Source organism: Pseudonaja textilis, chromosome 1 (assembly GCF_049901715.1).
Source record: "Pseudonaja textilis isolate UNSWEBS1 chromosome 1, rPseTex1.2, whole genome shotgun sequence".
Classification (NCBI taxonomy): domain Eukaryota; kingdom Metazoa; phylum Chordata; class Lepidosauria; order Squamata; family Elapidae; genus Pseudonaja; species Pseudonaja textilis.
Window position 1 is genome coordinate 254,338,278 of NC_141990.1, and position 21,289 is coordinate 254,359,566.

The 21,289-nt window shown below is 35.0% G+C and overlaps 1 protein-coding gene across 9 annotated transcripts in view; it reads right to left on the reverse strand.

Annotated features, from left to right (window-relative positions):
- Positions 1–21,289, reverse strand: part of SHANK2 (SH3 and multiple ankyrin repeat domains 2) — a 358,512-nt gene that overhangs the window by 129,794 nt on the left and 207,429 nt on the right. For all 9 annotated transcript variants that reach the window (XM_087921306.1, XM_026706776.2, XM_087921302.1 and 6 more), the window contains 2 exons: positions 17,865–17,947; positions 16,241–16,365 (listed from right to left, as the gene is read on the reverse strand). In XM_087921306.1, the coding sequence (XP_087777432.1) occupies positions 16,241–16,365; positions 17,865–17,947 (208 nt within the window). The remainder of the gene's footprint in view (positions 1–16,240; positions 16,366–17,864; positions 17,948–21,289) is intronic.

The window sequence follows — 21,289 nt, forward strand, 5'->3', positions numbered from 1 at the left end:
AGTAAGTGTTGTTGACATGATCATGGAAATTGTCTTCACAGGACACTGCCTCCCTCAGCCAAGAAATGGAGATGAGCTTCATGCCCTAGAGTCGGACATGGCTAACAGGGAAACCATTATCTTTTATGTTTATTTTCCCCCGTTTACAATCATGAATGCATTTCACAGTTTTTTATATACACATGCATGAAACATTTTCTCACACTTCCACAACATTCAAGTGTTACATTTGTGAAAATTTTAAAGAGAAGAGATTCTGCTAACAAGCTTAAAGCCAACAAGAATCTCATAAAGAAAAGAAAGATTGAAAATGAAATGGGATTTTCTGGCCCTAACAATTTGTTTTACAAATCAAGATTTAGCAATCTAGATCCAGCTACATATTTGTGGTTTGAGTCGCCAAGCCCTATGGACACTGATATCAGCAATCTATGTTTTTACAAGCTAACCTCTAAACCAATAATTCCATGTGATTACATCTTGTCAGGTTACAAGGGAAAGTCGGAGACCGATGACAACAAGGTAGTCTTTTGTCTCAAAATCTGTGCAACACAGTATGGATAGCTTGAGGGAAAAAATAAATCTCCATGATGACATAACTTTTAGTACTTAGTATTTGTATTTAGTACAAATATTGAGGGGTTGCATGTTTGTCAGTTTGGAATACTGCCATACTTGGAATACTGCATTCAGTTTTGGTCGCCATGATGTAAAAAAGATGTTGAGACTCTAGAAAGAGTGCAGGGAAGAGCAACAAAGATGGTTAGGGGACTGGAAGCTAAACATATGAAGAACGGTTGCAGGAACTGGATATGTCTAGTCTAATGAAAAGAATGCTGATAGCAGTGTTCCAATATCTCAGGGGCTGCCACAAAGAAGAGGGAGTCAAGCTATTCTTCAAAGCACCTGAGGGGAGGACAAGAAGCAATGGGTGGAAACTAATCAAGAAGAGAAGCGATTTAGAACTAAGGAGAAATTTCCTGACAGAACAAATAATCAGTGGAACAACTTGCCTCCAGAAGTTGTGAATGCTCCAACACTGGAAGTTTTTTAAAAGATGTTGGATAACTATTTGTCTGAAGTGGTGTAGGATTTCCTGCCTAGGCAGGGGATTGGACTAGAAGACCTCCAAGGTCCCTTCCAACTCTATTATTCTATTCTATATTGTTAAGGGAAAATGCTTGCCAAGATATTCTGAAGAGAAGACTTTTTCAAAGGTCCTGCCCTCTTGGTACGCCAAAACCATTTCTGAGTAGTTTAAAAAAAATCAAAAGAAAAGGTCCTATGATTTTGGTATTTACTACCAAAATCTTACAGGCATATAAGAAAGAACAGAAAGGTCAATTTCACCTTCATCCATGTGTGCAATGAGTCACTATTGTTCCACCAGGACTAAACCTTCCACACAGATTTGAATTATATTTGCACTGCTTGCTTTCCATACCCAAAGCGATAATATTTTATGACAGAATAACATGGGCAATGAAAAATAGAATACTACCAGCAAAAAGCACATATAACAAAATCAGTTCATGCAATATATCCCATTTGATTTAGATGAAGCTATGGTAAATATGGTAGTCCTTGGTTAACAACGGCCATTGGAACAAGAATTTCCATTGCTAAGCAACGCAGTCATGTCATGTGACTGTGCTGTCTAGTGACAGTAATTCCTACTGCCATCATTATTTAATTTATTACACACACACACACACACAAAAAACCAAGCAAAGAGAGTATAACTACACACACCTCACTAAATTTGTCTCCAGGTTCCTGGGGCCCCTAGGCCTGATGGCATAATCAGATCTTAAAGGATTTTTAGGAAAATTAAAGGGATGGGACACATTGAGCAAATTCCACACTTTTGTTAAGTGTGATGTGACACAGTCTCCATTTATGACCTCCTACTGGCTTTCCCATTGTCTTTGCATTGGAGGTTGGCAATGAAGATCAAAAAGATAATGTGTGGCTATGATAGGCTGCAGTCTTGTCATTGCGAGTCAGGTACCAAGCATCTAGATTGTGACTACGTTAAATGGATGCTGAAATGGTTGAAACTTCAAGAACCAGTTATCAGTATCACTTGTTCAACATCATCTTAAATTTGAAAGTCACTAAATGAGTTGTCATTAAGCAAGGGCCATCCGTAAATGTTTTATTATGGTATTAAACCAGCATATATACATAAAACCCCTCATAATTCATAGAAACAATAGTAAGAAGGAATCAAAGAGGCCACAACAAATCATTTATATGAAGATATTTTTCTAAAATAGTGTTTATTTTTTAAAAAGGAACTCAGCATGTTGGATAGTATTTGCTGTTGTTCTTCACAATTAATGGGCAAAATGTGGCCACATTGCAAGTAACAATTGCCGTATAGACTGCCAGGTAAAAATAAATAAACAATTGTACAAAACTATATGTTCCGCATTTTAAAAAAATGCAGAATCTAATTCATATAGCATGTAAATCCCCATCAAAAGTACAGTATGTGACACTCATCAATCACAAGGGCAGATTCTTTTATAGTAGGGAATCTTTTGGCATCTGCCTTCAGTGACTATTTATGGCAGTGCATCAAATTTGGCTAGGACAAATGTCTATAATGTTTTAGGGATTGGCAAGAATCAGCCAGCCTGGTTCTGAAGCTAAGCCTCCAAGGTGTATATTGCTATACAAGCTGCCATTCTGTATCTGGAAGTCTCCATGCTTCCTGTTTGGTGTTTGTCTGTTGTTATATTCTACCCTTTGGAATGTCCCACCAGAGAAGCTATATGAAGCCAATTTTTCTCTGATATGTATTTTCCATGAAAACTGAAAGTTAACCTTGTCTATCAGAGGAATCAGCCCTGTTTAGATTAACATTAATTTCAGGAAGCAATATAACAATCCAAAGCTGGTCACTGTCTCACTTCTACTGTAATCTTAATTAACACAGTTCTAAAGCTGTGTTGGACATGCATCTGATTGATTATGTGGCATCACATCAATGTTGATTTCTAGTGACTGCATACAGTAGAAAGACCTCCAGATGATCTTTCCCCAACCTGGTCTGCTTGGGTCTTGCAATGATATACCCATCATCACTGTAATGAAGCCTGCCTGCCTTGCTATTGGACATCTTCATTTCTTTCTTTTCTTCTTTTTCCTTCATTTTCCCTGCAATATAACCTTGGTCATTTCTGCCCCAAAAGAGAACTTTAGATTGGACACAATCTAGTAACTTTCATTATTTTTCTCTTTGCTGGATATGCTACAAAGGCAAAATTGGCTGTACTGTATATCCACAAAGTCTAACTAAATTCAAGCAAGAATAGTTCTCTTATTTACAGTATGTCACACAACAATCACATATGAAATATAGTTTTTAGCATTCAAAAGCCAATAGCAATTATTAATATTTGATGCAGAATTGGCAATCCAAATGAAAGAGAAGGGGAAGATGTATCCCTAAAAACAAATTTCTTTTTTCTTTTTTGCAATTATTAAAATTTAAATGTAGCATGCTACCCTGAGTTCAATTACTTGATAATGTACAATTACTTAACCATTCAAAAGTAATATGTTAAAATAGATTGGTGACTTTTCATTCTCTAGAATGAATCAGAAAAGTTATTGAACTGTATAATAGTTACCACAACTGAATAGAACACATGCATATTCAACAAGTGATTGTTTGCAGTGGATATTACTTGCTTAATTAGAAAAGAGGTTTATCTTATGAGTCTCTGAATTCTACAGTTCTGTCAATGAATTTTTCCCCATAATTATCAAATGCATGCCACTTTACCTTTTAATCAGCTGAAGATGCCATTTAATATAATATGTGCTATTCCATCAAGATACTGCCTCTTAAATAATTCCATTGGAATTAATGATGTTCATATTAATAAACTTCAATATCACAACTGGTTCACAGTAGGACTACAGAAAATGAATGACTCTCTAGCCTTTACTGTAATGGCTCTAAGGCTAAAAGCTATCAAAATTTAAATCAGGCTTCCTCCATCCAGTGACCTCCAGATATATCAAACTGGAAAAGACTGGGCTAATGGATTTATGCACCACAAACCTTTTGGATCATGAAAAACATAAATCAGAACCAAGGAGAAAGCAAAAGATATGAACATTATTTATGGCTGGAAAAGATTTTCTTGCCAATTGAAGCTTCTGTTGTGTATTTCCAAGTGATGCTGAAATTATGAGGTTAAATATTTCCTTTTCTTTAGAAAGTAAGATAGAGCAGAAACGTGCCAGGGATACCATGCTGGTGATCCAAGAATAGAGAAATGTTTAAGGAAGTCCTTTGTGAATGTGCTATGTCTTAATCCTTGACTTCTTCCAAGTCAAAAAATGCTTTCCAAATACTTTTAGAATACAGTAGACAACTAGCTTTCAACTCATTGATTTAAGTAGAGAAACAAATGTTTATTAAACTTTATTTTTTAAAGAAAATCTAGAGTAGACTTTTTGCTTTTATCTAGCATATTAGAAGAACAATATTTTCACAGTAATTTCTATAGCATCCATTTTACAAGGTATTTTCTTAATAGAAGAAGGTGCTATACACAACAACAGCAATTTTATTAAACTTTCCTCCAGAAGCTATTAATTGTTTTAATAAATTGTTACACTAAATATAAAAATTATAAGACAAACAAACAAATCAGAAAATATTTCAGCACATTTTTAAAAGAATCAAACTTCCTATATCACCAAATTAGGGGGAAATGCAGCAGCAACACTAACTATCATGGATTTTTCCTTCAAGTGCTCTGGGATGCATGGCATTTCATGTGCTGGATCTCTTTAAGGCAGCTGCATCCTTTTCAGGTTTTTGCTTGAAACTAGGCATGGAAGGTTCAAAGTGCTTAAACTGATGATCAATAAAATTCATACCAAAACAAAACCGTGGAAAAATTGAGGAAATATGCCACAAGAATAGCTGCTTATTGTTAATTGAGTGATAATATACTCACAGCGTAGCTAAGTGAATATTAAGTAATGAGGCAGATATGCTGCTGTGTTTCAAGTGTAACGGATAAATAAATCTATCCTTAATTAGAGTATCCAAGGAAATAATCTGGTGTGACTTGATTAAAAGCAAGAAAGTATTTTCTTTTGTTGCCTTCCAAGCATTGGAAGAAGAGGCTTTTGTCATGGTTGTTAATATGAGTAATTTTAAAAATGTTAGGTAGTCAGTTTACATATAGAACCAACTCTAGTAATTTAAATTTTTAGTTACGATAGTGATGAACAGTAGAATGAAATTTTATAAGAGATTGGCTTTGTTTACACAGCGTGTTAATAGTTTTTTTAATTAGAGTTCTAACTAAGGTTGCTTTAATTATAATTTATTGAACAAAGCTTAACAATGTTCTCAAAATTTGCTAAACCATAATCTATAGAGACCACAAGATCTGGAATTGTGTATTATTCAGAAACAAAAACAAATAATAGCATGCAAGAGCAGTCTCCAAGCGCTGCCCATGGGGCATATATGACTAGGGATCTAATCCATTCCTTATCTTACTAAAAATATTAAAAATATGAAAGCTTCAGTTGATGACACCCATTAGGGGTGGTGGAGATGAATTTTTATAGACACATTTTGTGCCAACCGTAACAAATGGAAAATTATTACTTTGAATGTAAAAGAACAATTGGTAAAGTATATATGGAATGAGGAAATAATGTAATGAGGAAAATAAATTTCTTTGTGAAATTAAGAGGAGGCAAATGAATATAAGGGATTCAACTGAAAGTAGTTTGATCCTCTGGAACAGACAATGTAGAAAAGTGAAAACATAGATTTAATTATGAATGTAAAAACTAAAATGAAATGTCAGAATCTGTCTTAATAATTGTTTTCAGTGCACATCAAACTAAAAGCCCATAAGTTGATGATAGATGACTGTTCAATGAATAGAGATAAAGTAAATAAAATGAGAATAAATAAACAGAGCCAGTGCTGCCAGCCTCTTCTATAACCCAGGCTGGTGGAGAGAGCAATCTTGTAAGTAGAACTTTCATTGATTAAGTAATACATTGAGAAACAAAGACTACATTAAAATGTAAGAAGTAAGATTAAATAATAAGACAGATTTTTTAAAAAATATTTTAAAAATATGACAACTATAAGAAGACAGTAAATAGCCTTGAATAGCCACCTTCATGGTACCGCAAACAACCAGGAACTCTACACTTAAGTGAATTGAAACCCTTGGTTTCCAATATCTATTGCAACACAGAAAAAATTATTAACTGTCTTAGACTCAGTCCAACCCAGATGCCCAGCAAGAAAAAAATAACTCAGCAACAACCATATATAAAAATGTTATCACAATTCTATTATTGTGAAACAAATATCTGGACATATACATGCAACAAAGCTTGTGCAGCAGATATGGAAGAAATTAGGAAATAGAACTTTTCCTCAATAGGTTCAATGCATTATGATGAAACTAAGCAGTAAGTTAGAAAAAACCCTTTACAATAAAATGAAATTAACAAGATTTCAGACCCCTAAGAGATGTCATAGTTGCAATGATATAACTCTTCATCATTAACCCTTTCATCCTTGCAAGGAAGTTTGTTGCTTTCAGCAAAGTTGTTCAGCAAACTTTGGATCCGATTTCAAAAGAATTTAGCCATCAATACTTTTCTTCAAGGCAAAATTTAAATTAGCTTTAGTCACAAAGCAGGGTCTAATATATTATGCTAAAATTTAATGGCACCTAAGTGGATCTTTGCATACTTTCCATCAGTGGAGAGAATGACTGGATTCTGTCCCTAGACCATTTCCAGCTTTTCTCTTTCCAAAGCTCTTTGGCTTCAAAATGAAAACAAAGAAGGGCATGATCATTTGTGGTCACCAAGACTCATGTACAACTTGAATGCCTTTCCCCACCTCCCCAATTCTTCACAGAGAACTGACACCAAAACAATAGACAAGAGATGACTCAACCAATCTGAGCAAATTTGCTAGCTACCAACAGTCACTTTATGTTAACTTCTTAATTTTGCACTCAAAACAAAAGCTTTTTCTGCTCTGAGAAACATGTCTGTATGTTTGTCCACAAAAAGTGTTTTTCAAAGTGGCAACTGTTGAGCTACCTACTGTTCTGTATTTGTAAACGTCTGGTGCAAACATCTGGTCATAATGGCTAGATACCGGGCACCAGGGGGTAGGTCAAACCAGAAGCTCCCTATGACTGTGCCTGACAAAAGTATCAAGTGCTTAATTTCCTTAATGAGATTCACTTTCTGCAAATAGGGATTCCCATTCTACCAAACCATACAACTACAACAAAAGGAGACCAGGATGTCATACAATGGAAAAATACAAAGGAATAGAATTATTTGATCACCAAGAGGCAACTCAAGATTTGATCCAATCTGTACCTCTGCCTAAAAGTCCATCTAGTCTTCACAATCAGTTATATTTTTATTAGACACTATATGCAGACCGTATTTACACTACATCTATTATTTCAATCCAACTACAATTGTTAATCAACAGATTTTTAAATGTTTCACATGAGTGTTTTGTTTCATGGAACCCATGGTTATTCAACAGATATAAAATCAATACATTTTATGGATATATATTTGATTATATTGCTAATTTTATGTGAAATTACAAAATTAAACTGGGGGCAGGAATGAGTCAGAGGGAAGGAGGGAGGGAGGGAGGGAGGGAGAAAGAGAGAGAGAGAGAGAGGGAGTATCCCTAACATTTACAGTATCTTTAGAAAAACAGCGAAGAAGATTTTCTTTAGGATAGCATTCAGGCAGGAAAAAAAATCAGCAATATGTTTTATTAATAATTCTTAATATTTTTCTACTCTCTCCTGCTTTGGTAGTTGATCTAAGGCTATTAGAACAGGAGGCATAAAAATGAATTTAAGCATATATGAAAAGATTATCAAGACAACAAAAAGGAACTAGGATATTGGGTTCCGGTTTGTCAGGCTTCGGCAGCGGCAGGAATTCGCGTTTGTGCGTGATCCCTGCCGCGCTCGCTGTTGGAGTGCCTCCGATCCAATTGGATCTGGAGGCTATAGTTATCCTGTAGGGATAACTGAAGACAGGGGAGATCCGGACAGGGGTCTCAGGACATCGCAATCCCCTTCCTCAGCCGGCTAAACTCCCTTTTCCAAAGGCGGTGGAGCGGCAGTCAGCAATGGTCGCCACAAAGAACCTCTCAGCCGGACAAGTTTTGTGCAGGAGGAAGAGGAGAAAGTGAAAGTTTTTGGCTGAACCGGGACAATAAGTAACATCTGAACACCCTGGAAATTTAGCTCTTTAAAGGATACATTGTTCCCAAGAAGATTGTAAAAAGCTGCAGATGAAAGTGAAAAGGGAAAGGTTTTTTCTGCTTCACTCTCCTTCCCTACGGAGATAGCAATGGAAATCGGAAACACCCACTTTGGCAACAGAAGGTAACTAATTTTGAAAGTTAAAGCCAAGGGGACATTAAAGATTTCTGAACATTGATATTTTAAAATCATTTTTTTTTGCTATAAGTGGGAAGGGAGAGGCAAATTATTTATATTAAAATTCTGTTGGAGGAGACTGCTTGGAGTTTATAAGATTAGAGATTAAATTGTAATAAAGACTTCTAAGAAATCATTTTGGAATTGTGTAATTGAACTCTACCCCAGGAAGAGAAAGTATTAAAAGAAGAAAGTGCTAAATGAAACAGTTTGGGTTGATTTGGATTGCTTGATGACTCTGGAACTCTTGCAAACTATTTTTTGAAAGTCTAAAAACACTTGGATTTTTTAAAAAAAATAAAAATAAAACAATGGCATTATCTGTGGAAGAATTAAAAATGGAATTTAAAAAGCTAAAAGAAGAGGAACAAGAAGGCAAGGGCTCTTTTGGATCTGTTTTCCACTTCTTAGAAATGGTGATTTCTACCTATCAGGAAATACAGCAATCAGAAAGTTGGGATGAAGAAGGAGAAGCCATCTTTAATGGACAAACTATTTTAGCTGATGAAGAAAGGGGAAAAGGCAGAAAAAAAATGGAGAATTCAAGATTTAAAAAAATAACCAAGAAAGGGAAAAATAAGGTGAAAAATCGATATGTCAGAAAGCAACAGAAAAGAGAAATACAACAGAGAGGGGAGACTAAAGGGGTGGAGATTGAGAGATGGGGGGGTAAAAAGATTAGATTTGACAAGAAAGGAAGGGAAAAAGGAAAAAGAAGTTATAAAGGCTTAAAACAAGATGCTAAAAAGCAGGGTTTTTTTTAGAGATAAAGGTAAAATATGATTTAAAGAGATACTGCAAAAGTAAACAAGATTATACTGTAGTATTTGTATTTGAAATAGAGTTAGAAAACTGGAATATTATATGTGTTAATAGAATATTGTAAGGAATGTGTAAAATATCTAAGATTTAATAATAGAGTCTAACTAATTAATTTGTTATGGAACATTGTTTTTTACTATATTATAAGCTGTAAATAAGATAGATGAAAGTATAAGTTTAATGAATAAAACTGAATAGAAGTAAAGGAAAAAATAGTGGGAAATTGGAAAAAGAGTAATAAGATATGAAGTTGAATAAATAAGATGCATATTAAATTGTGTTTGTATGGAAATGGGATAATTCGGAACTATGCTGTACTTAAATAAGATGTTTTATTTGCTTTCTTAAAAGATGTTCTATGTTCTTACATTTTATGTTTTGTAGGTTTGTGTATTGTTTTTGAAAATTAATAAAATGTGTTCTAAAAATATAAAAATAAAAAGGAACTGGGATATTTATCTGCTCAACAAAAAAACTTCTACATTGCCTTCACTTGGTGTTTAGTAAGGAGCTTAATAGTGTTCGTTCATTCCCAAGGGCAGCTCCCTTGTTTCTCAGTGCAATTCAATTCAATCTAATGTCAAGATATAAAGATGAGAGATAAAGTATCTCAATACACATTTATTCTATAATCAGCAAACCCCATCCTGAGTATCATGAGTACTTAATATTCATGGTCAAATTGGATGTAGGATTAAATGTGCCTTTGCTTTTCATGTGTGTGTTTTTTTTTAAAGAAATAGCTGCTGGAGAGGGAAGGCTTATAATTATCAGCATTTCAAAAGAAAGAAGGACACTGAGAGGGATTTTCAAGAGCATTTTCTTCCCCTGCTGTAGTCCTAAGAAAAATTGCCCCTTAGAAACCTACAATTTGCAGCAGGAGGAAATCCCTACCTCCAACAAATTCCAAGCAGTTGATTGCTTGAATATTTCCAACTACTATATATCTGCATCTATATAGGTAGTCCTTGACTTAAAACAGTTCATTTAGTGACTGTTTGAAGTTACAATGGCACTGAAAAAATTGACTTAAGACCATTTTTAAAACTTATTGCAGTAAGTTTGAAAAATTGTTGCTGCATTCCCATAGTCATAGGATCCAAATTCAGGTGCTTGGCAACTGATTCATATTTATTTTATTTATTTTATTTTTATTTATTTAATTTTTATTTGTCAATTGCTTACAAGATAATAGGTATAAGTAAAAACATAGTTATGAATACATGGATACATATAAGAAAAATAATATATATATATAAAAGTAACAATAGGACAGGGACGGTAGGCACGTTGGTGCGCTTATGCACGCCCCCTACAGACCTCTCAGGAAAAGGGTGAGGTCAGTGTCCCAGGGTCATGTGATTACTTTTTGCGACCTTCTGACAAGGTCAATGGGCAAGCCAGATTCACTTAACAACCGTGTTACTAACTTAATAACTGCAGTGATTCACTTAACAACTACAGCAAGAAAGGTCATAGAATGGGGCAAAATTCACTTAACAAATGTCTCATTTAACAATAGAAATTTTGGGGTCCCTTGTCATTATAAGTTGAAGACTACCTGTACTATAAATGCATCTCATGTATACAGATACAAATAGTAATCATGGCAGCTGCAAACCTTAAAATATACTTCAAAGCAATCACTTTAAAAAGTGACTTATAGAGTGACCTTCTTTAGTTTTGGTGAGCTACCAAGGATGCTGTCTGAAAACACAAAAGCAGACTCTGTGTTGCCAGTTTCTTTTATAAATCATGAGAGTTTCGTTCATAAAATGAGGGCAGCAAGTTGGCATAGGTAGACAATTTTAAAGGACTTCAAATTTGGAATTTTTATTGATTTATAAATGTATTGTCAAAGACTGTATTAAAAGGAAAAAAGAAAATACATATTTGTACAGCTAATAAGTAGAATAAAACAAAGGAACAAATGAGATAAAGTGATAAGTAAAAGGTTGAGGGTCTTTTTAATATAATAATTACAATGATATAATTGGGTAGGGGCAATGGCTTAGTGGTTAAAAATGCTGAACTTCTGAGCTGGAAAGCTGGCAGCCCAGATTCGAGACCCAAGTGCCACATGATGGGGTGAGCTCCTACCCTTTCCCCAGCTCCTGCCAACTTAGCAATTCAAAAGCATGCTAATTAAGTACTAACTACATGATTACAGAAGTGTCTACGGACAACACTAGTTCCTTCGCCTAAGAAATGGAAATGAGCACCACCCCCTAGAGTTAGACACAACTGGACAAGGGAAACCTTTAACCTTTAATGATGTAATTACAGACAGTAAATAGCACTATTCCTTTCAAACAATCAGAGTCTCCTAAACACACTGAAATCTCTTGGCTTCTGATACCAATCACAGCACTGTAAAAGTTACCAAAATTTTAGAAACGTCATGGAGATGTTTGCTCATAAAAAGTGCATCTTGGACTATCCCAACAAGAAGATGATACATTAGAACTGACTAACATCAATAAATTATATATTTGTTGGAACAGAGCTGCGCACCGTAGAAGTCAAGTGGAATTATATTAACTTGAGAAGGGTGGGTACCTGTCAGTCAATCTTGACCCCCAGCATTTTTAGAACAAACTTTTAGAAGTGGTTTGCCATTCCCTTCTTCCTAGAGATGAGAATGTTCATCCCAAAGTCATTCAGTCAACTTTGCGCTTAAGATAGGACTAGAACAGTTTCCCAAATCCCTAGCCTGGTGCCTTAACCACTACCCTAAACTGGATCTCATATGTAGTTTAAGAAACATAGTTATATTTAACTTGTATATTTCCAGATAGGTAATAGTTTAAATGGGATTTTCATGAAGCCCCAATTACACCTCATACAACGTACATACATACATTTCTGTTTGTATACAATTTCAGAGTCAATCTTGAATCAGGTAGTGCCAAAATCAAATAAATAATTTACAGTATGACATGGATGAATGACATGCAATGAATGCAAAAAAGTACTAGTTTTCTATTTTGTTTGATTTTAGGAAGTTATTATAGCTTGTGGTGTATGTGTAGCACATGCAAGCAGTAAAACAATTTATTACTGCAAATTCATCATATTTAAAAATAATAAAACTGGGTAATTTTCTGCTAATTTTTACTATAATTAGCAAATTTCTCCACCTTTTAACAGTCTAGCTTTCCTGAGAGGCTAAGGGCAAAAAATGAGTTTACCCAAATGAAGTAAATTTTCTATCACAAAAGACCCGTACAAGCATTAATAACCTGTATGAAATAACAGGAACACACTGTTAAAAAGTTTACTTTTCCTTTACAATAATAGCTCTCCAGCTATATTCCTGAGATTGAGGGCAAGCATATATTATTATAAATATCTGAGTCACTGAGGATTTTCTATCACTTGGCAACAAGCATTAAGGCCAGTCACTGCCAAAATTACCATAATCCAATTTCACAGCAGTGAAAAGAACATGTGAACCTTACTTAGTGTTCTTACTGGAATTAATTGTTCTTCAGATGAAATATGTATGGAATTTAAAAAAAAAAAATCCAAGCAACTTCCTTAAATACACACTAGCAGAACAATTGTGAATTCAGTAAACTATTCTTCATTAACAAATGTATTTAAAGTATAATGTTCATGATTCCTATATTATAATTTAGAATTAATATTGTGCAACATTAACGTCATAATTAAAAGTGCAAGCAATTGATCTATCATCATGGGCATTATTTGGGACAGGCTTTGCTTAGAAATAGAGTGCCTAGTAGTAGTTGTTTTTCCACTGCCAAAGACAGACTGACTCAGCCAATTTTTTGGGTATATTCTTATTTTAAAAATGGCTGAAGTGGCTAATCTTTGCAGAGTTCTCTTTTCAGTAGGGTGAAAAATGGTAATATACAGGCTTATTTTAAAATTTGGTTATGTTAGCAATCTTTAAAAATAACGGGGCTTAATAGAAAAACTAAAATGTGTACTAGACAAAAGAGTTAATATCTTGGGCTGCATCCAAAAGTAACCAGCTGGTGAAAGCTATATTTCTATCATACTTTTGAAGAGATTCTCTTTTTCTCTAGAGATTTTGCTATAAAAGATTAGAGGGTCATCCAGAGCTAATAGGATGCAATGCAGTGGTGAATGGTGGGTGGAGGGGAAGAGAAATAAGAGGTCCTATTACATAAATAAAAATATACCTTTCACCATGACCCTTAAAGATGATGTCCAAAATAAATGAAATCTGACAAAACATTAAATTAATAGCATTTTAAATGAAAAAAAAAAAGGATTTATTTGATAAAATGTTATAAAATTATGTGATATAGTATTCTATGTTTGAGATCTAGGAACTTGTACTATAAATCTTCACAGACAACAATATTTGAGACATACTCCTTGATCATGCCTACCCTCATCTGGGACAGTTTCCATTTCTTTTTCTTCTTTACTTGTTTTTCATCCCATCTTTACTATTTTTTATAAATAACAAACCTAGTACTCTGTTCTCTTCCTTACAACAATCCTCAATTTTATTGCTTCCAGTTACTTGAATTGCTAAGGGTGTTGTTCAATTCCCAAATTATAATAATGTATTACTCTGTCTACTGTACAATGCAGACATTCCATCTGAAAGGGAAGCATTTGTTTCATAGATTTCTGAATATTTAACAATTCTATTCAAATTTATTTAGATGTCATTGTTTCCAATAAGCTTTACTTTCAAAGAACATGCAAACATTGCAACCTTGTTCTCCAAGCACATAGTTTACTTGTTTACTTGCTACATGTATACAAACTAAAGTGAAAAAAGTTTATATACAGTACTATATCTCAAGACCACTGCTGAAAGAAAAAAAAATATTCCCCAAAAGATCTGTACAGCTGAAAAGACATATGGATCTGCATAACCAAAAGTTTGAAGTAAGTTTCTAGAAAATCTCTTACTTTACGCAAAGCCCAATATGCTTTCCTTGTAAATTCAGAGTTTATCTTTCTACATTTTTACTGAATGCTCGCCCAAGATAATTATTCCTCTACATCATTTAGCAACCCAAGAGAGGTATCACTGCAATGCTGGCATACACTTACAGTTTGTGGCATTGGCCAGCATCCAAAACCACATTTAACAACTTTTACAGTAGAAAGAGGTTTGGAGCTTGTGTTTCTTGAGCAGCAATCTATGCATTCTTCATGGTAAATTCATTTTGAAACTTCAGGACACCCAAAAATACTTCAAATATTTGCTGTTCACAGAACAAAGTCTCAAAAGCTTACAGGTCATGTGTTCAGTTTTCAGATCTGCCTACTCATGTATTTCAATTATGACCACCATAGGTGAATTCTTTGCAGTACAGTCCGTCATATACAAGTGGCTAGTTACTGCATTATGAACAATGACTAAACATTAAAATGCCCTTGAAGTTGAGGTTTAAATTGTAATATCTATGCAATCATCTCCCAAATAAACTCTCTAAAAAGTAAATTGACACAAGTATTAAAATTAATCTGCAAATTAATACTATGAAAAATGTCTAAAGACAAATATTCAGAGATTATACAAACAGAAAGACCAAACATCCAATTCATTTTATTTCAATATATACTGCTAAAATCAATATAACCAAGAAAACAAATCAGCTAAATGCAAATATAAATGCCCAAACAATGTTAAGAAATCAGAAAGATCTCTGTTTCTATTTCTGAAGTCTGGTTTATCACTGAGAGTATAGGCTAAAATGTACAGGTATCTTAATCCAGGTATCACATTCACAAACTTAAGAAAAACAAGTATCTTAACTCTGGAAATTATATTTGAAAATAAACATTTGAAATCAGATATCTGACAAAATTCTGCTCCCTTTTTATGAAACATGTTTATACATTTACTCTCTGATGCCTAATAATTTGATGCATTTTTCTTTCAAGTGATTAAAAACCAATCAAATTCCAGGGTATCAGTCATTAAAATGAATATACAAAGTTTTCCAATGATGCCAGGGGGAAAATATTGGAGTCTGCTATCATAAAGATGGAATTACTACTTTTAGACCAAATGGCTCTTACTTGCTGTTATGTATGTGAACTGTAAGTCTAATAACTAGAACTCATTTTTAGACACAGTACTGTATACAATGCATCAATTCATTTCTTCTTAAAATTAAATTTACCCAAAGTAAAGAAAGAATTGATCTAATAGACACTCTCCTGGAGGCTTCTCACCTGTAAAACAATGTGTTGTCTAGAGCAGAGCTGTCCAACCTTGGCAACTTTAAGACTTGTGGACTTCAACTCCCAGAATTCCTCAGACAGTCACAGCTTTTAAAGTTGCCAGGGATGGACACAGCAAGGTCTAGAGTTTTACATGTCTATAATGGTACAACTTGTGTTAATATTTAAAAAAAACGAAATTAAAAATAAGACAATTAAGACAAATACGCAAAAAGTAATATGGCATCGAATGGCTAATTGCAGATAGTCCTCGACTTAGGACTGCAATGCACACCAGAATTTCTGACGTTAAAACAAGGCAGTTGATAAATGAGTTGCAGCCAGGTTGATGACCTTTTCTGCCATAGTTGTTAAGTTAATCATGCGGTCATTAAGGAATCCAGCTTTCCCCATTGACTTGGCTTGCCAGAAGCATGCTGGGAAAGTTGCAAAGGATGATCCCATGAGCCCAGGACATTGCAACTATTGTAAATACATGCTGGTTGCCAAGCACTCAAATCTTGATCACATGACCAAGGGGGTGCTGTTTTAATTGTGTGAAGATTGGTTATTAAGTCATGTTGCATTGTAACTTTGAACAGCCACCAAACAAATGGTTGTAAGTTGAGGACTACCTGTAGGCCTTACTGCCAATAGACAGAAAGACCAGTTTCCCTAAACAGGGATAACATTTTTCATCCCCACCAAAACAATTAACCATATTTTCCTACCTCTATCAAAAAGTCTCCTGTTCTCAAGCCAGCTTGCCATGCTACCCCTCCTTCATCAACTGATTCCAGGTACTGCAAGGCAGGGAAGGCTGGCGTTGGTGTGAATTCCTCAATTGGTGTATCAGCTTTAGGAATAATAAATGACATATCTGAATAAACTTTTAAAACATGAAATGTTATTTCATAAAATATTGCCTGTTACAAGGCCAGAAAGCCTTTAAATAAAACACCCAATTTCTTTCTATCTATCTATCTATCTATCTATCTATCTATCTATCTATCTATCTATCTATCTATCTTCCTATTTTCTTGAATATTAATAAACTCTTGGGTTTAATCAGCAAACGAATAAAGCTCTGAATTTAACTGCTAATAAATATAAAGCCATGAATTTTTATAACATTCAGATTACATCTGAAGATAGTGTTTTTAATACTCATAGAAGTGCATCAAGAAAAACAGGTAATTACATAGTTAGCACTTAGTATGGTGTAAAGCCATTAAATCCAACAGAAAGATCCTATAATTGTGCATTAGACACATATTCTGTATAAGTTTCACATACGTGCTTTATGTTTGTCATATACAGTTTTGATTAAGATAAACCACACAGTTTAAAGTGTGTGTTTTCAAAGGGTGTTTGAATTTTTAACCTAAAGAATTCACTCCATGTGAAATTAAGATGTATAGTGAGGGAGCTCTGTTTGCTGCATAGACAGCTCAGCGCCAGCTGATCGACACAGTGATGAAGTCACTGGGTTTCCAGATGACCCCACCAAAACGTATGTTTAGCCAGGAGAGTTAATCTGTTACATAGCTAGGGGAACCCAATAGGTATTTGCCACACTCTAGTGAGGAAAGTGGCATTCCTAGACAAGGGTGTGGAGATTCCTCCATAAAGTACATATGGTATAGCCTTTCCTTGAAGACAGCAGTCTAAGGAACAGCCCATTTATTAATTGGGGGGAGGAGGTTAATAACAGACACTGGGATATACCACCACGTATAAAATTTGCCAAAAGAGTAAAACAGATCACAGATCATTATATTTGTTGTATAAATCTACGGAAACAGATTTTGCATAGGAAAGAAATGGCATATTTAGACACAAGCAGTTTTCAAACAGTATACATAGTAAAAGGCCATCTGACATGCCTGCAGCTTATGAAAATACAAAAATGACCTGATTTTCTTCCTAAAGCTGCAGTAGTTTTACTTTGAATAAGCTGAAAAACCATTTCAAGGAAAAAAGTCAACATGCCCCTTCAACTAACACATTATTTTCGTAAAATAACTCTTTACATGAAGCATTCTGATTATCTTCCCCCAGCAGGGATGGTTTCAGGCATGCAAAATATTTAGGCAACTTCTCCCCTGAATTATTCCACAAATCAATTATTTCTTTCACACAAACACACACACACACACATTCTCTCAAAACTGCTCGATCAGAAACCAGTAAATCCATATCAGTACTCTACTGCACAGAAAGAACACTGTTGTCTAGCAACCAAAGGCATAAGGAAAAATGCCTGTTTATTTTCAGAAATGCATGCCATTTTTCACACAAAAGCACTTCCCCAATCACACAGATACAAACAAAAAAAGAAAGAAATCCACCTACCTTTGGCCCCTCTGAGCACAAACCCAAATCCTTCATTGTCTTTTTTCTGCAGGACCACTGCCTTTTCTTCTATAATGCAGTCACTGTAGAGAGAATTCCGAGGATAGCGACCGTTATTATATCCCTTCATCACCACGGTAGTAGCTGCTCCTCCAGTGTGCAGGTTCATCATCCTCACAGCCCGTTAATCAAATAATAGTGCAGTAACCAAACATGGGGAAAATGTCATAGCAAACAACAGAAGAAGGAAAGAGACAGAAACAAAGCTTAATAGCAAAGGAGAACATGACAGTGCAACTTAACAGAGGGAACAATGCAGGGAAGGCTGAGGAAGAAACCATGCATGGTGGTGGCTGAACAAATGTGCGATCATGTCACTTGTGTGCTAGCTAGGAGCCTAACAGAAAAGAAAGTGAACTGAACAACAGTAGCATTAATAAACTCCTCAGTCGTAGATGTACCAGAGGCATCTTCTAGTGAAGCCAAAATGAAACCAACCAGAAGAAAAATGAGGCAGCATTTTAAAATTTAAAGGGAGCTTGATTTGCTGTAGTGAGGAACTAAAAGGCACGAATATATTCAGAAGCTATGCCTTGCATCAAAAGCCCTTTTCAATCCTATTGAATGTTGCATACTGCAAGAATCCCACATGATCATCTGACAGCCTACAATGCTAACAACGTGCAGCTGCCTTGGCGTCATCAAGCACTAATTTTCACAGCATCAAGATCTGCATAATTTAAATAGTAACAAGGCATGTATGTTCATGATCACCTTTTTCTATCAAAAATTACAGTGCCTTCCTGAACACCAGCGTAGTGAAATACTGAAGAGAGTGTGCTCAAAAAAGCAAGGCTTAAAAAGAAGGGTTAAAAATTCACTGACATTTCACTTAGGTGATATTTTAAAAAAATCTTTAAGAAATTGAATTATTCAAAGAATAAATATATATTCTAAGCTAAAATATTAAACTATAGTATTTATTGTGCCTTAATGTACCTTCATTAAACAGTATATATAATGTATATACCTTAATTAAATACATGATTTAAATTATGCTTCTGTATTTAACTAGGAAACATTTTTGAAACAAAAATTATTTCTTTGTTTTTAGTTTTAGAAAAGCATTTTCGTATATTAGGCAATGTCCATTAGAAATAAATAATAATGAAGTAATATGGTGGTGAAATGGTATAACTACTGCTCTGGCAATGAAAAATAATATAAAAGGAAATTTTGGAAATGGTCCTGTAGAATCAAAGAACCAATTTCTAAGGATAATACCATGTGTCCATATACCTGGTACATCTAGTGATTTAATTTGGTTTGTATCTTAAACTAAGGATTTAGGCAACTTGCAGAGAAAATTATGAATTCACATTTGAAATGCAGAAAAGTATAACAAAGAGGTCCATCAACTTTCTACCAATAGATACAAAACAGCCAGCATTCTCTGAGGAAACTCCTTCTAGGAAACAAATATGGCAACTAGCCAGTCAGGCTGGCTTCTTGGCTAATCAACTGGCCAGTTTTCACTCTTTCTTATTTCTAAATGATTGCAGAAAAATATAATTTACAATTTAAGTCTTCTATCAAGAAATTCTATCTGAAGGGGTAAGAGAGAGATGCAAGAGTTTAATTATTCTTTACAAGCATATCTTTATTAACAATAAGAGTGATTCTTTTCAGACTTATCTAATCTAAGAGACCATGGAATATTGGAAGAGGATATAGGATTAAGGTAGCTAACATCAGATTCATCTAATTCCCCCTAGCTTCTCCTTCATTTCCCTATCTACTCTGAAAGTCTTTTTTTCAGTGAAGATGTAACTTCAAATGGTCACTAAACAAACTCTTGTAAGTTGAGAACTACCTACAATTTCTGCCATATGTTAAATTTTTTAGTGGGGAGAATCTGGCATAGGGAATATATGACTGGCTAACCTTTTTGTCGCTATGTGCCAAAAGTGCACAAATGCCTGCGTGTGCGCATGCACGCATGCTTGTACTTATAATGCAATGCATGCACGATCCCCCCAGTGCAACCCCTGCTCCCCTGTGCATGTGCACAGGACCCCCGTGCTCCCCTCCGCCTCCCATGCAAGCGGATACCTAAAAATCAACTGGTTGGAGAGAGGCGCGTGCACATTCACAGTGGAACTGAGCTGGGGCAACAGCTTGCATGCCCGCAGAGGTGGCTCTGTGTGCCACTTCTGACACGTGTGCCATAAGTTCACCATCACCGCACTATGAGGTAGGAATTGGAAGAACCACTGTCTGATAACTTTCTTGGCACAACAAAATCTCCAAATGTATGCATATGTCTGATTGTCAGAACATACTTCAAATCTAAATATTTCCCTTTCAGCCCTCCTCTTAACATTAGGATCCCAATATTCATTGGTTTAAAAAGCTGGGGGCAAATTATCTCTGACTTTGCATAAAGGAAAAATAGCTGATGGCTTTAAAAAAAAAAGTTACAGGTCTGTTTTTAAAGATTTTGTGATGACGAAGAGTGCCTGCATTCCTTTATTGTTTACTAAGGCCAGTTAATATAAAACGAAAAGAACAGGAAATCCTTGACTTACAACTGTTCATTTAATTACCATGAAGAGCTACAATGGTATTGAAAAAACTGACTTATGGCTGTTTTTCACACTTATGACTGTTGCAGCATTTCCATGATGATCAAAATTCAGAAGCTTGGCAAGTGACTCATATTTATGACAGTTATTGAGTCCTGGGATCATGTGATCACCTTTTGTGACTTTTCAATAAGCAAAGTCAATGTTGAAATCAGATTCACTTAACTGCTTGACTAAGGTAACAACTGCAGTGAATCACTTAACAAATGGGGCAAACAAAACTATTACTCACTTTTTTTAGTTCAGATTCTGTTATTTCTAAATAGTAGAAGTTAAGAATGGAGTGTGGTTCCTAAATCAGGGATCTCCAACTTTAAGACTTGTGGATTTCAATTCCCAGAATTCTGGGAGTTGAAGTCTACAAGTCTTAAAGTTGCCATGGTTAGAGACCCCTGTGCTAAATCAGTAACATAGTTTGTAAATACGGAGTAAGTAAATAAAATTGATAGTAAATACATGCAATTTCTGCAGTATAATAAGACTCAATGTCCTGTTTTGGTAAATGACAAACTACTTCAAATGATGTACAATAATTTCCTACTACTTTAAAATGAAGCTAGTACAATCATAAATTTATCTTTATATATGCTGTACATCAGGGGTCCCCAACCACTAGTGGGCCATGAGGGGTTTGCAACTGGGCCATGGAAATGGCTGGTCAGTGGGTGCATAGGCATGTGCATCCTCATTTGTGTGACCAGCGAACAAGTGCACGTGCACTCTATTTGCATGAGTGGCAGGCATGCATTCAAATTGCTCACGCAAATGGAGCTGCACGCA